The 14,696-nt window shown below is 49.0% G+C and overlaps 1 protein-coding gene across 1 annotated transcript; it reads right to left on the bottom strand.

The window, feature by feature from the left end:
* Positions 1-1,587: 1,587 nt before the first annotated feature.
* On the bottom strand, positions 1,588-7,036 carry CALHM1 (calcium homeostasis modulator 1). Its single transcript, XM_073354794.1, has 2 exons — positions 6,488-7,036; positions 1,588-2,055 (listed from the first exon to the last, which is right to left on the bottom strand). The coding sequence occupies exons 1-2, from the start codon at positions 7,034-7,036 to the stop codon at positions 1,588-1,590; spliced, it is 1,017 nt and encodes a 338-aa protein (XP_073210895.1).
* Positions 7,037-14,696: the final 7,660 nt, after the last annotated feature.

Below are 14,696 nucleotides of genomic sequence, written 5' to 3'. Positions count from 1 at the left end.
CAGGGACCTTGGCCTCAGACAGGCTTCTAGCTCATATCTGCCTACAATGGCTGCGGCCATGGGACACCCGGAACAGACGCTAGCAATGCAATATAGCATAATAAAAATACACTAGAACATAACTATTCTAAAAAGACTTACATGCTGAGGTTCCCTGTGTAGGATCAGTCCCAGGCTGGGTTGCTGCCCAGGAATCGGGGTTAGTTGCTGCAGGGCAGGAATCAGGCTTGCCTTCTACCTGGCTAGTATCAGAGTCCTGACCTGAGTCCTGAAGAGATCCTGGATTTTCAGGGAGATCTCTTCCCCCCCTCCTCATGCTCATCCTCCTATGAGTCTCGCAGGTCATGCTCGGGGGGAGGGAGGGAGGGAAGATGGGCCAGGGTTGTGTGGTTATGTAAAATCCTATCCAGCTTCTCAAAAACTGGACAGGTTACATGGATAGTTGGATAGTTTGTCCCTGTTGTTCCTCGCTTTAATGTAGGTGTTCTTGAGCTGTTTGCTCTTTCTTTGGCACTGTTTGGCGTCTCAGCCATGGCCCTTCACAGACATCTGCCTGGCAATGTTCACAAGAAGTTCTTTGTCCTGGTGGCTGACCGCAACGTGTCTCGTCTCCCCAGAGGGTGATGAGATCCAGGGTCTCAGCACAGCTCCAAGTGGCTGCTCTGGGGTTGCTGGGTTTCTGGAGTGTTATTGCAGCTATTGTGATAAACTGGAATCCAGGAGTGAATGGACAAAATCTGGCTGTGCACCAGTTCGTAAACAGGAGGAGCCGTCCGGTCAACTCAACCCCCGAGCCGGGGAGGGTATGCAGGTAAGCAGACAGGTCAATAATGGTTGCTCACAAAGCAGCGTGGGATAGCAGTTGGGGGACTGCCAAAGTAGTGCACGGCAGCATTGTGTGCACTTGAACAATAGACTAGACTAACTGGCTTCGCAGCAAAGGTAGCTCACTTTGAAAGAGGACTACAGAGTCCTGTGATAAATGCGAAGTCGGCGCACTACAATGAATTGCCTCAGGCGCGTGCAAGCGTTTTCAAACCTCATTAACTCCATTGAGCCCGGTTTAAACTCCCCGTATAGACAAGCTCTCAGTAGGTGCCCTTTATATGAAGAAATCATTGTCACGGTGGATTTAGACTCTAAATTGAAATTACCAGCTGCAGAACTAAATGCTGGGGGCGGGCATTCTCTATTGCTCAGCTCCGAGGCAAACCCCCTATGAACTGTAGGCTGGAGTATACGAGGCGCACCAGAGGGGAAATTGCACAGCCATTGGTCCTTCCTGCAAACCTGATTGTCATGCCAGCATATTTGAAGGTGGCATCTGGTGCTCATTTTCCCTTCTCCCTACTCCGCTCAACAGCCCACCCCATACCTTGTCTGCAGCACCTGCTTCTCCAAATGGGTGTCTTTTTGTTTCTGCTCAGCTACGTGGAGTATGGACAAGTAGGGTGGGAAGAGATGCTCTGAACTGGACTCTCTGGAGTGACCATAATGGTTCCAGTCTTACTGGGGTACCCCTTGGAAAGGGAGCCCTAGGTGGCCATCTCTAAGGCCACACCTGATCTCTGTTCCTGTAGCCCATCCTCACACTTTACTATAGTAGGTGACAATCTCCCTCTTGGGCAGACTGATGTGATTGCGGTGCTGATTTTCCTCTACCCAGCTGTTCCCGTTCTGTAACACCTCCTGATGGAGGCACAGAGGCGGCTTGCATTTGTGCCAGCTCTTCAGGAGCTTGTTCATAGTCCCCTGGTCTGTGATGCCCAGTAGCTTCTCTTTCTCTTCCCCCACTTCTGAGGGAGCCACCTCAGGGGAGTGGGTGTGCCCCAGGCCCATGTCCTTGTTCATGGCCTCAAAGAACTGCTGGATGCAGACCTTGGCGAAGGTCTTGGCGTGCTCCGTGCAAGTCTCGTCGAACAGCTTGCGCTCAATGTCTATGTAGTGGGACCAATACTTGCTCTTCAGGAAGGCAGCTTGAGTGAAGCAGGGCCGGAGAGCCCTGACAAGGAAAGCCACCATGGTCACCAGCAGCACGAAGGACCAGCCCAGAGCCTGCAGGGGTAAGGGGTGGGAAACCAAACTAGTCACAACAAGAAAGACCAAGGGTAGGGCTGGGCTCAACCAAAACCATGGCCTTGATCCCAAGTCCTTGACCTTGCAGGGTTGTTCAGATGCCACCAGTTCAGGCCCCTCTCTAATGAAGACTCTGGTATGTTTTAAACATATTGCAAAGTCCATAACTAACAGGAATTGCTTTATTTGCCCACAGGGAAAACAGGACCAAGAGTGGAACAGTGTTTAAGGTAAGTGAGGGGCTGATATGGCCAGCATGGTCTTAATTATGGGGGGAAATGTTAGTTGAAAGGTTCACCACATCCTGAGCTCTGCAAACCCTCTCTAGATAATGGCTCTACCCTTTCTCCCAGTTGTCTTCAATAACTAAATCTGTAATGTTCCGGAACTGGAAGTATCTGGAGAGGAAAAGGGTACCCCTTAGGATTGAGTGTGTGTGTCTGTCTTCCTCTGTTTAGGGTGCCTGTGATAGGAAGGGAAAGGTAACAGGTGAGTTGGAATGAGAGCTGACCCTCCCTGCTGTGCTGTGGATCCCTGTTTCTGCCCTAGAGCCTCTGCCAGAGGTGTCAATGGAAATTTATCGGTGACAGCACAGATGGGAAACTGCTACACTGCTGAGGGGGTCTCACTGGGACTGAGGTTGGCCAGGGAGCTCTCACTTCCTTCTCGTGCCACGAAGTGTTAAATGCTGCAGTTCTTAGGCCTGGGATGGAGAAAAGCTTTGTAGGTAACTTCGGGCCCCTCTCTTGCTCTAACACCAAAGCACTATAGGATACAGCAATACATTTCTAAGCAAAAGTCTCACATATCTCAAGTCCTACTGGTTTTTTTTCCTCTTCTGTTAGAATGCTGGTATTTTCCAGACTCTATAGATCAATAAATGTGTTGGAGGAGGCATGGTCTTGTGATTTCGATGCTAGACCAGGGCTTGGTTGCTCTGTTCCTTGGGCAAGGGTCAATTCATGGCTGTGCCACAGAGTCCCCTTGTGCAAGATACTTAATCTCTCTGTGCCTCAGTTTGCCTCCTGATAATGTGGATGATGTCTGGCTCAGTCAATCCACGCGTGCAATCTGTGGTGATGGAGGACCTGTACCAGAGAGATGGGACTTAAAAGGCTGTAGTCTTTAAAGATTAAGCCCTTCCTACGCTTCCACCAGAGTTTTTTGTATTTAATGTCCTGGGTTTGTGCTGCTATGTTCTAACATGACAGACTCTACTAGGGAAGCACTGGGATCTGGATCTTTGACATGACACACTACAGGTTCAAAGGGAGCATGCATGTTATTTCCCATGCTATATGAATTGCAGACCTAAGAGTGCCAGACTGCAGGTAATGTGACTATCTCTCCCATGGCTACTGATTCTGCCCCCAAGGAAAAGCAAGCTGGAGTTGCTCAGGGCATTATATTGGTCTCTGAATGGCTACAAAACCAGTCTGAATGCAAGGATAGATTGACACCATGCCCACCTTCTAGTGGAGTCCTTTAAGTAGCAGGAAATACCCTTTAATGTAATGTAATACCACTTAGCATTGATACTGACACTATAGACAGGAACTGAACCATAGCAGAGCAGGTAGATACACTATATTACATCAGTATGGAAGCATGTGTACCACTGCCTCCTACTGGTGAAATCAGAAAGACACGTGTGTGTCATAGGCTCTATACTGCTAGCAGCTAATGGAGAGTCTCCTTCTGCACTAGTAGTAGGAGCTTGTTCTTTTGGTAGCAGGAGTTCTACCCCCAGCGTGTGGCATAGCAATAGTAACAACTGCTAAGTTGGAGGTTGCCATGAATTTATTACAGCATTACCTGAAAATGGATCACCTGCCAGGTACTGGTCTCCTAGCAGAGGAATAATAAAGGCTCTAAGGTAGGGTTTCTCAAACTTGGCTCCACGGCCCTACTTCAGGGAGTCCGTGAGTCATGCCCGGGATTGCTGGCCCCGTTGATCAATTCCTCCCACTCCTTCCCAGTGCCTCCTGCATGCCACAGAACAGCTGTTCAGCAGCATGCAGGAAGTGCTGGGAGGGAGGGGGAAGAGCGGGGACAGGGTGCTCTCAGGGGAGGGGACAGGAAGAGGAGGGGCAAGGGTGAGGCCTTGGGGGAAGGGGTGGAGTGGGGGTGGGGCCTGGAGCTGAGCAGCAGGCTTGGGTGTCCGTGAAGATTTTTAGATCAAAATGGGGGTCCTCGGGTTGCTAAAGATTGAGAATCACTGCTCTAAAGAGTTAAGACACTGCCAATAAAATGAAGTGGAACAACCAGAACTTAAACCCCAGTAACAAGGCAAATCATCCTGCTTAGACTGCAGGGTGGATTTTACATTTCCCGATGAAAAGCTCAAGGGTATTTGCATCCTTTCTAAACCATGAGGAACAAATACGCTGAGACCAGCAGCAGGAAAGTGCTTTGTTAATGTGGCTGGCTTAGCGCTCGGCCACTTGGCATTTGGGGATGTTTACATTGCAAATGAGGAGACCATTTGTGCGGTTGTCCCTGTACCTGGGTTTAGATTAGAGTCTTTTCCACACATACATGCACATGCCTTTGCTTCTCCAGCTGCATTTTGTTGCTTCTGCATTGCATGACAATTATCACTGATTGTACCAGCCCAAATGGTGCATCTAGGCAGTGCCCTGTCTCTGATAATTGCCATGTATGTTCTTAATACACCTGCTCATACGGTGCCATTTAATGACGTGCCCTGAAGCATGAGGATCAATAGTCCTTATAATTCGTTATCCAACCTGTATAACTGCAGATGCTGCCCTTATTCAGACAACTGTCTCTTTTTGCTAAGCTGTTAGCCTCAGTAATATCCAGCCTCAATGAGCAGAAGCAGATAGGCTCTCTACAGTCTAATTCATAGATTCCAGTGATGGCAATAGAGAGGTATGGCCTCTGGCCTGTATTAGGACCTGGCTTTCTTGTGCACTGCCAACCTGCTGGACACCAGGGCCAGGAAGGGCAAACTCTCAGGGCCAGGAAGGGCAAACTGGGCTTGTCTAACTCAGTCTTCCCAAGGTAGGCTTGTGCATCTGTTCTATATTCAGGTACTGTCTCTTTTGCCATGATGCGCCAGCTGGTGGAGAGTGTTTTCCAATCAGTCTGGAAACCGGGTTTTGTTCTTGTCTCTGCCACTGATTCTGCTTTGTAGGCTTGGCCAAGTCACTTCCCCTCTTTGTGCCTCAGTTTCTGTATTTAAAATGGGGATAATGATACTTACCTTCCATGGGGTGGAGTGGGGCTAAGACTCTGATGGGCAAAGTGCTCTGAGATCCTCAGGTGGAAGATGCAATAGTTGTGCTAGGAATGATCAGTCACTTCATATCAAGGTTCCAGTTATAAAGAATTGAAACAATTGATAGCTGTTTATATGCAGATTAGCAACATAAAGTAGTATAGATCGTTATAAATTGTCAGATAAGTCATGCTAATAAGCAACCTGTGACTTTAGCAATCTACTGATTAGTCATTTATTAAAACCGCTATTAATCATGTGTTAACCCTTTATAAATGGAATCTCTATATAAAGCGTGACCAAATTATCATGATTCCAGCAGCCTAGTGGCTATCTCAAATGCTTCCACATGGGGGGACCTGAGATCAGAAGCCAGCACTTGGGTCCTCACTCCCCAGGCCAGCTTGTGTGGACGAAATGTCTCCACCAGAAATTGCTACCCTTCAAAAAAAAATGTTCCTTTCCCTGGTTCACAGTTCACTAAGCAACTCTTGTGCACCTTGAAGGCCAATGTCCTGCATTTCTGCTTTCTGACAACCATGCCATGTGGTCCCAGACTCCTCTGATAAAAGAATATCTTGCAGCGGTAGGGTCCTTTGGTAAGAATAGGCAGTTGGCCAAATTCAGGTGTAGGCAGGTATAACTCTCATTGACTTTAGGGGGAATTGCCCCAAGTATGCCATGGGCTGAATTTAGCCCTGGATTTGTATGGATCACTTGCCTGCCATGGAAATGCAGCCATTTCTGGAGTGGAACATGGCTGTCCATTTAATGATGCACAGGAACGCTACCCAAGAATTTAGGACAGGCAGTGACTGTGAAAGCTGAATCCAACTGGAATGTCAGGGGGGGATTTAGGAAGGCACAATCTAACTACCCACATTGGAATTAGGCTAGGAGGGGACACCGAGGCTGACAATCCTAGTCTTCCAAAACACCTGACCTGGGATAGTTAATGGTTATGAAGAGCCAAGGCCTCAGATTTACATGCCATCCAAAAGACAGCACCCCCTGGAACCATGCTCAGACACACACTATGGACCCCAAGGAAAGAGCACCCCCTGCTGAGGTACCAACACTATTTCCTGCAGCAACCATGAGTTTCTTCTTGGAAGTCTCCCATCCAGATAGGACGAAGCCCATGTAGCATAAGCCCCCGGCTCTTACCTGTGAGATGCAGCGCAGGTATCTCACCACGACCTCCCTGGCCACAAGCTCCTGCCCGTTGTAGATCTCTTTGCAGGGGATGCGGGCCAGTATCCTCCTCATCTCCTTCTCTGACAGGCCCGTGTAGCTCCCGTTCCCCAGCTTCTCCACTGGCACTGAGGTGCTGAACGCGCACATGAAGCACTTCCCGTCCAGCAGTGTCACGGAGATCCAGACAGCGGGTGCGATCATGGCCCGCTGGGCCATGGAGCAGAACATGTAGCGCAGGACAGCCGGGTCCTTCTGCCGCATGCCCGTGGGCCTCTTCCACTCCTCTGCCAGCACAGACACGTTGTTGTTCATCACAAAGCCCAGGAGGAACAAGACCAGGGGGGGCACGAACAGGATGCCCAGGCCATATGCCAGGTTGTAACTCGGCAGGCAGGGGCAGTTGAAATCGAAGGCTGAGTACATCTGGGCGCTGGCCAGGGCCATGATCCCACAGATGCCATTCATGAAAGATTCCTGATTGGCCTGGAGGAACTGGAAGATCATTCGGAACTTGTCCATCTTCACGGACAGCCTTTACCTCCCTCCTTTCCTGAACCAAGGCCAAGGTCTTGTTCCTCTTTGCTTTATTCTTTCTCCTTGGGAGTCTTTACTCCCTTCCTCCAAGACCCCTGGCACATCTGCAATGATCTCTTACTTGCTTCATCTTGAATTATTCAATTACCTGGAAAAATGCCCTTCTTCCCCCTCCCCAATATTTAAAGCAAACAAACTCACCCCTTTCTTTAACTTATTAAAGAAATATTGTTTGCAAAAGTCCCTCGTTTATTTTCCCCTCTTCTAAGAATGTATTGTGCATGAATCTCAGCTAGTTCGTGGCTTGGTAAATCAGTCTTCTCTGTTCTTCTCGGTGTCCTCATTTCTCCAGTTCTTTGGTCATTGAGCCCTTTTATTTGTTGGGGGAGCTGTTGCTATATTTATATAGTCCAGACAGCAATCTAGGTTCTCGGCAGGAAAGGGAGTTGGCTGGACTCTGTGAACTTGTTTGCAAATGCTACAGGGTAGCTGATGCTCCTCCCACAGATAATTGGTAAGCAGGTGAAAATTCATGATCCTCTTCCGTAGAATTGTCTCCCACAAGGACGAGAGGGCACTAATGCAAAAATCAGGATGCCTGGAACATCTCTCTCTCTGCCAGAGGAATTGTATTGAGGCTAACAAAACAATTGGCGTGGTTCATAGATTTATCAGCTTCCCTTCCCCCTTTCACTTCTTTGGGAACTAGAGATGATGCCGCACTCTATTGTGTTCTGGGTGGGGTTGGAAGGTTAAGGCAATTCTGGAGTGAGGCGGGGTAAAGTTGCCCATGCTCTAGAGTATGATACACTGATATAGTATAGATCTGTTGTCCTATCCTCCCCTCTGCTCCACAGAAGAGCACACTCGCTTTCAGCCAGACTTACAATGGGCAGTTGTAATATTTTGGACTCTTACAGGGCTGTGCACCTAAGGATCGCTAAGCACTTTACAAACTTTAATCCACAAAGGCCACCAAAGCCATGGGTGGATGAGAGTTTGTACAGTAAGTAGCATTATCCCTGGCTTTTAGGGATGGCGGCTCTGAGTTACAGACTAAAGCGAGGTGTTGGTTAAAACCCAGTGGTCAGAGTCAGGAATGCTGGGTTCTGTTCCTGGAGGTACCCCACAGCTCCAGGTTTGCAGTGTGACCTTCCATAAGACACTTCATCTCTCTGTACCTCCATTTACCCATGTACAAAATGGGGATCATCCTTACCAGCCTCACACGGGTAACACGACTACCACTCTGAAACTGGTATTTTGGAGACTCATTTTTATCATGAGGCTTGTCATTTTCATTCACGGTTTATTAAGCACTTTTGAGATGCTGGAGGGGAAGATGCAAAGTACTATTATGATAGAGGTTAAATGGTTTTCTTGAAATGAGTCACCAACAAAGCCCAGGAGTCCTGTCTGTCCTGTGCTCTAGCCACAATCCACCCGGGGCCCATTCCTCCATCCCTTCAGTGGAGTAACACCTGGCATGAACTTGTCTCACTGGCTCCCAAAAGCCTTGGGGAGAAGAAATCTGTTAATAAAATGTTGTAAATTTTATGAGTGAGGTAGAAACCAGGGTCTCTCTGAGGGGGTATGCTGCATGGGTGTAGTTAAGCAGGGAAGTTGCGTTGCTCAGGCCAAAGGTTCTGGAGCCGAGATTGGATTATTGCACACAGCCCTGCCCCCAGATCTCAAGGACCTCACTATTAACATGGGACCTGTTCAATTTCATATGTTGTCTTCTTTTCTGTTTTTAAAGACCCTCTTTATAAAGCAGGGTCCCTAAGAACAAAAGAACAGCCATACTGAGTCAGACCAAAGGTCCATCTAGCCCAGTATCCTGTCTTCCAACAGTGGCCAATGACAGGTGCCCCAGAGGGAATGAACAGAACAGATAATCATCAAGTGATCCATCCCCTGTCACCCATTCCCAGCTTCTGACAAACAGAGGCTAGGGACACCATCTCTGCCCATCCTGGCTAATAGCCATTGATGGACCTATCCCTGCTTCTGACATACTGGTCAGCACCCCCAGAGAGGGCTAAAACTTGAACCTCTTCCTGCATTAGACAGGTTCAGCTCTGGAGTTGGATTCAGAATGCACGGCTCAGAACCAGGGTGTGGGATTCAAACCCCTTTGAGCTCTTTTTGGATGGTCAGACTGGAACTCGCAGCTTGGATCTATCTCTACTCAGAAATAGGTTCACCCCACAGGAGAGGATGCATGAAGATGCCCCCTTCCCAGCATTAGACACTGGCAGGCACCAGTCTCTGTGCGTCCTACTGCTCAGCCTCTGCCAGTCTCAGCTATGGGGGTTTTGTCTAGGGAGGGGCAAATTGCTTGGAAATAGAGACTCCATCCCTCACTCCAACCTCATTTGGGAGACGGCCCAGAGTCCCCCCTGCTGTGTCCTGGGAGGAAGAGTCTTTCAGAAGATTCTGTCTAACAGACTCCAAGGTTTGGTCCATCTGGACCCTATTTATGCTTTCCCCATCCCCAGGGAGGAAAGCGGGAGGGAGCTGAGATGGGAGAGAAGCATGCTGTCATACTAGTTTTTGTAGTTGTGGAGGGATGGGAGCTGAGGTGACCTAGTCTAATGCCCTATTAAAGGACAGGAGGTTACTGATCTAAAAACATTTTACCAGCTGATCTCTTTTGACAATGAGTGATCAATCATGTGACATTTAGGCTGTCACTTTGGCACCAGCTCAGGTATGGGGAAAGCTCAGTCTTCTGAACGGTCCCTGTCTGACTGAATAGCTAGTAAACCAGGGGCGGGCAAAATGTTTGGCCTGAGGGCCGCATCGGGTTTCGGAAATTGTATGGAGGGCCGGTTAGGGGAGAGGGTTGTGGCCCGGCCTCCACCTCCTATCCACCCCTGGGACTCCTGCCCCATCTAACCCCTCCTCTCATTCCTGACTGCCCCCCCCAGGACCCTTGCCCCATCCATACACCCCCGCTCCCTGTCCCCTGACCACTCCCGGACCCCTGCCCCTAACTGCCCCCTGCCGCCCCATCCAACCCCTCCTCTCATTCCTGACTGCCCCCCCAGGACCCCTGCCCCATCCAACCACCCCTTGACTCTGTCCCCTGACTGCCCCTGGAACCCCTGCTCCTGACTGCCCCCTGCCACCCCATCCAAGCCTCCCTCTCCTTCCTGACTGCCCCCCCTGGGACCCCTGCCCCCATTCAACTCCCTGTTCCCACCCCGACCCCCATCCACACCCCTGCCCTCTGACCACCAACCCGAACTCCTCTGCCCTCTATCCAAACCCCCTGCTCCATGCCCCCTCACCGCACTTCCTGGAGCACCGGGGGCTGAAGCCGGGCCACGCCGCCATGGCCATCATGCAGCACAGAGCACTGGGTCAGGCCGGGCTCTGCAGCTGTGCTGCCCCAGGAGCTCGCCCTGCCACCCAGAGCATGGCGCCGGCGGCAAGGTGAGGCTGCGGGGGAGGGGGAACAGTGGGGGAGGGCCTGGGGGCTAGCCTCCTGGGGCAGGAGCTCAGGGGCTGGGCAGGAGGGTCCCGTGGGCCGGATGTGGCCCACGGGCCATAGTTTGCCCACCTCTGTAGTAAATGGATCTGTCTTGACCAATCTGCAAGCAACTCACCTCCCCATCCCTCTCTTTCTTTTTCCCTTTCTTATTCTGTCCATTCTGAAAGGGTGCATTCAGCTTGAATGGGGGCTGGACCCAGTTCAATGTATTGTAAATGTCTAGGCAGAGTGGATAAGCTCAAGACCTGATACTGGAGATGAAGGAAACAAAGGCTAAAGAATTCAACCTGGGAGAACTGGTTTCAGTTTCTGTCGCAGATTCCCTGTGTGACCTTGGTCAAGTTACTTAAGCTATCCTCTGCCTCAGTTTCCCATCTATAAAAAGGGCGTGATATTCCCCCACTTCTCAGGGGTATTCTGGTGATTAAAAACCACCCCTGGATGCAATGCTATTTGGGGAGGATTGCTGAATAAGTACTGAGCCAGGCAGAAATATGTAAAGGCATCCATTCAGGGATTCATCCAGCAGCTTGTGCTGTCCTTAGGTCCCCTAACTCCTGCTCAGAAAGTGAATGATTTTCTTTCTCACGTAAGCTTTTTCCCCAGTTCCTCCTGCTAACAACCCACTCCCAGTCGATGGCGTTGGCTAGGGAATTTGTGCTCGGGATGTGTTCTTTTCTCACCATTTTATCCAGTCATGTTTACCCAGTGCCATCCACCCGGGTATCTAAGGACTTCCATCCTTGTGCCTTCACATAGGCCTACGCTTACGGCGGTGTGTAGAGTATGGACATGGCACACCCAGATAGCATGGCTGTGACTAGCAGTGTAGACACTGAGGCACTGCATAGGTGAATAGAATACAGACATGCCAGAACCCCTAGGGTATATACCTATATGGCCGTCTACATGCCCGCACAGTCCCTCCTATATCTACACTGCTGCCTTCCCGCTTCCGGAACCTTTCCCAGCCACAGTGAAAGTCTCCATTTACAGCAGGGAAAGGCTACAGCAGATCCTTGCCTTTGCCAGAGCCTTCCACTGCCATGTGTAGCAACACACCACACAGTGTGGACGCAGCCTGCCTTTCACTGCGGTGTGCAGCAACACGTACCCTACACACCATCACAGTAGTAGACAAGGTTTCCAAGCCTTTTCTGTATTGGCTTTTGAGATGTGCGTGGGACTTCCCCAACCCACCTTAACTTTGCCAGTATACTTGCATCCTCTCCCCTACCCCAATGCACAAATCAGTTTATCAGGTATCAGAGGGGTAGCCGTGTTAGTCTGGATCTGTAAAAGCGGCGAAGAGTCCTGTTTCAGAGTAGCAGCCGCGTTAGTCTGTATTCGCAAAAAGAACAGGAGGACTTGTGGCACCTTAGAGACTAACCAATTTATTTGAGCATAAGCTTTCGTGAGCTACAGCTCACTTCATTGGATGCATGTCCTGTGGCACCTAAAAGACTAGCAGACGTATTGGAGCATAAGCTTTCGTGGGTGAATACCCACTTCGTCGGTCACTCTCAACCTTCAAAGCACTGGGGCTTCCTATGAGAAGAGTGAAACTGGAAGCTGAGGCTCTGTGTGTATTTGACAGACAGCGCAGAATGAATAAGATCCCTCCAAGCTGTTCAGAACTGCAGATAGATGTTAGTGAAGCAAGACAGCTGCAGCTGGTCCAGTCCTGTTTATTTCCTGTAGTATGAATCAAAAGAGCTGGGTTTTCTTGTTAAATAGTTGCCCTTCTCTTGGACATTTTATCCAAGGTTCTTAAAGCAATGCACAGACATTAGTTAAGCTTCCTTGCCACATAGGAGATAATTTTGTGGTACTGTCCCCATTTTATAGATGGGAAAACTGAGGCAGTTTAAGAGAGGAAGGTATAGTCCAGTGGTTAGGGCACTAGCTTGAGACTTGGGAGAATCAATTTCCTCTTCCACCACAGACTTTCTGTGTGATCTTAGGTAAGTCTCTTAATCTCTGTGCCTCATCTGCAGGGGGAGATAATGCACATCCCTACCTGACAGGGGCATTGTGAGCATGAATACATTAAAGATTGTGAGGTGCACAGCTACTGTAGTAAGGGGGGGCCATGTGGGTGCATAAATAAGCACAGAGAGAATAAGCGGTTTGCCCAAGATCTTGCAGCAGGGTCGTGGCTGAGTCAGGAACACAACCCAGGAGTGGCTCTCACCAGTTAGCCTCCAACAGACTGGTGATAACACAATGTCCCTCTTGAGTTGCTGTGCACTGTGGATCTGTTTAATGGACGCTGAGTACAATGCATTTTGGTATTCACCAGGAAGCCTTAATTCTGTCTCTGACTCCGGCTCTGTAGCTCATTGCATGGTCTCATCAAACAGGAATGGAGATTTGGCTGCATGAATATAGGTGAGGCAGCTTGTGATAAAGGAACTTTGCAAAGCAAATTCCAGTGCTGGTTAAGAGCTTCCTCTGCTCACCTGGTGCGGGACTTTTCTGGTGACATCAATGGCAGTTCACATCAAAGCCTGAATGAACGACTAGTAAAAACCTCCCAATATTTGCAGAGGGCTGTTTGATCATTCCAGGAAAGCTGTGCCTTACATTAAAAGTGGGTGGGAGACCTGACTACTGAGCACCTGCGGCACTTTGAAGTCAATGACTGCTCAGCAGGATTCGGAATAAAGCCCTCTATGAGCCAGTGTCTTGATCTTTCTTCTCTTGTGGCTTTGTGCTATAGCCTAGGGCTTTTGTTCAGAGATCCTCCCAGCTGACCGCTAGCTCAAAATGCTTTGGAGTTGAAGACTAAGTTGGTATCATTCTTCCAGGACCCCAATCTGCTAATGGGTTTCGAGCAACAACTTCCCAGAGCTGGGTGAACCATTCACAGCGAAGAACTTATTCCCCACCTGCAAATTATCCACATCCCAAACACTGGTTTGTTTTTAATCAGTTTGTCTCTTATTTACAGTCACAGGGTAGATGTTTTATTCAGCTGTATTTTCAGTCTATAGGTGGCTCGTGAAACATTTCCCATGACTGTTGCTTTGTGTAGTGTGTGGAGGGAGCAATTCATCCCTGTGCACTGCAGAGGGCCAGCATAAGTCCCGAATGATGCACGACTCGCAGTCCCTAGGCCAGGGCTTCAGGCTTCAGTGGGACTTAGGTATTGCTGAGCCCTCATGTTCACCCTCCTCACAGGGGCGAATTTCACCTGTTGTGGTTGGTGGTCCCCTAGCTCACGTGATGTTGTTTCTGCTCTCTGATTGGATGATTCCTAGGCTTTCAAGATGGCTGCAGGAATAAATAGTCCCATGAGCCTTTGCAACACTTTCTGTGAACCAAACAATGTGCTTGTTGGAATGTCCAAGGGCAACAAATAGGAGGGGACACCAACAATGCAGCAAGTTCACTGTCTTGATTTGACAGGAGGGTGAGAAGGAAGGTAAGGGAGCAGGGAAGCTATTATTGTTGGAGTAAAGGAGGCAAGTTCTGAGGCGGAATGGGAGTCATGCATGGCTTTGAAAGTGAGGATGGGACATTTGAACTTGATCTGGTGCTTGAAGGAGAGCTAGTGGCCATCAGCCATGAAGGAAGATCCCTTTAGCACCTGCTCAGTATCGTTATTATTACACAATGTACTACACTATCTGTTTTTAAAGCTATGTCAAGTATACTTCTGGTCTTTAAAGTGACAATACCGAATCTAGGAAGGGTGGACATGAAAACCTTCAAATGGTTCCAATATGAACAGAAGCCCAAGGGTCAAGAACATTGCTTTGTAACAACGTTGCATTTTTCCAGCTCTTGTCATCTGAGGATCCCAGAGCACTTTGCTCCCTCAATGAATTAAGCAGCAGAACACATGTGGAGGTCAGTGAGACTTTAGCCCCCCTCCCCCTTTTACAGGTGAAGAAGCTGAGTCACATAGAGGGGAGATGACAATCTAGGTCTCCTGACTCCCAGTCCTGTATATAAATAGAGCTGGGCCAAAATTTTTCAGACAATTTATTCACCAAAAAATACAGTTTCAAGTTAACCAAAACTATTTGCAAACTCAGGTTGAATTCAGTGAGTATTTTCAGCCCAAAAATGGATATTTCCACCCCCCCTCCCCCAAAATGTCTAAATGTTTTGTTTTGACATTTTCAAAATGTAATGTTT

Source organism: Lepidochelys kempii, chromosome 7 (assembly GCF_965140285.1).
Source record: "Lepidochelys kempii isolate rLepKem1 chromosome 7, rLepKem1.hap1, whole genome shotgun sequence".
NCBI classification, from domain to species: Eukaryota; Metazoa; Chordata; order Testudines; family Cheloniidae; genus Lepidochelys; species Lepidochelys kempii.
This window is presented reverse-complemented; position numbering and strand designations above follow the sequence as displayed.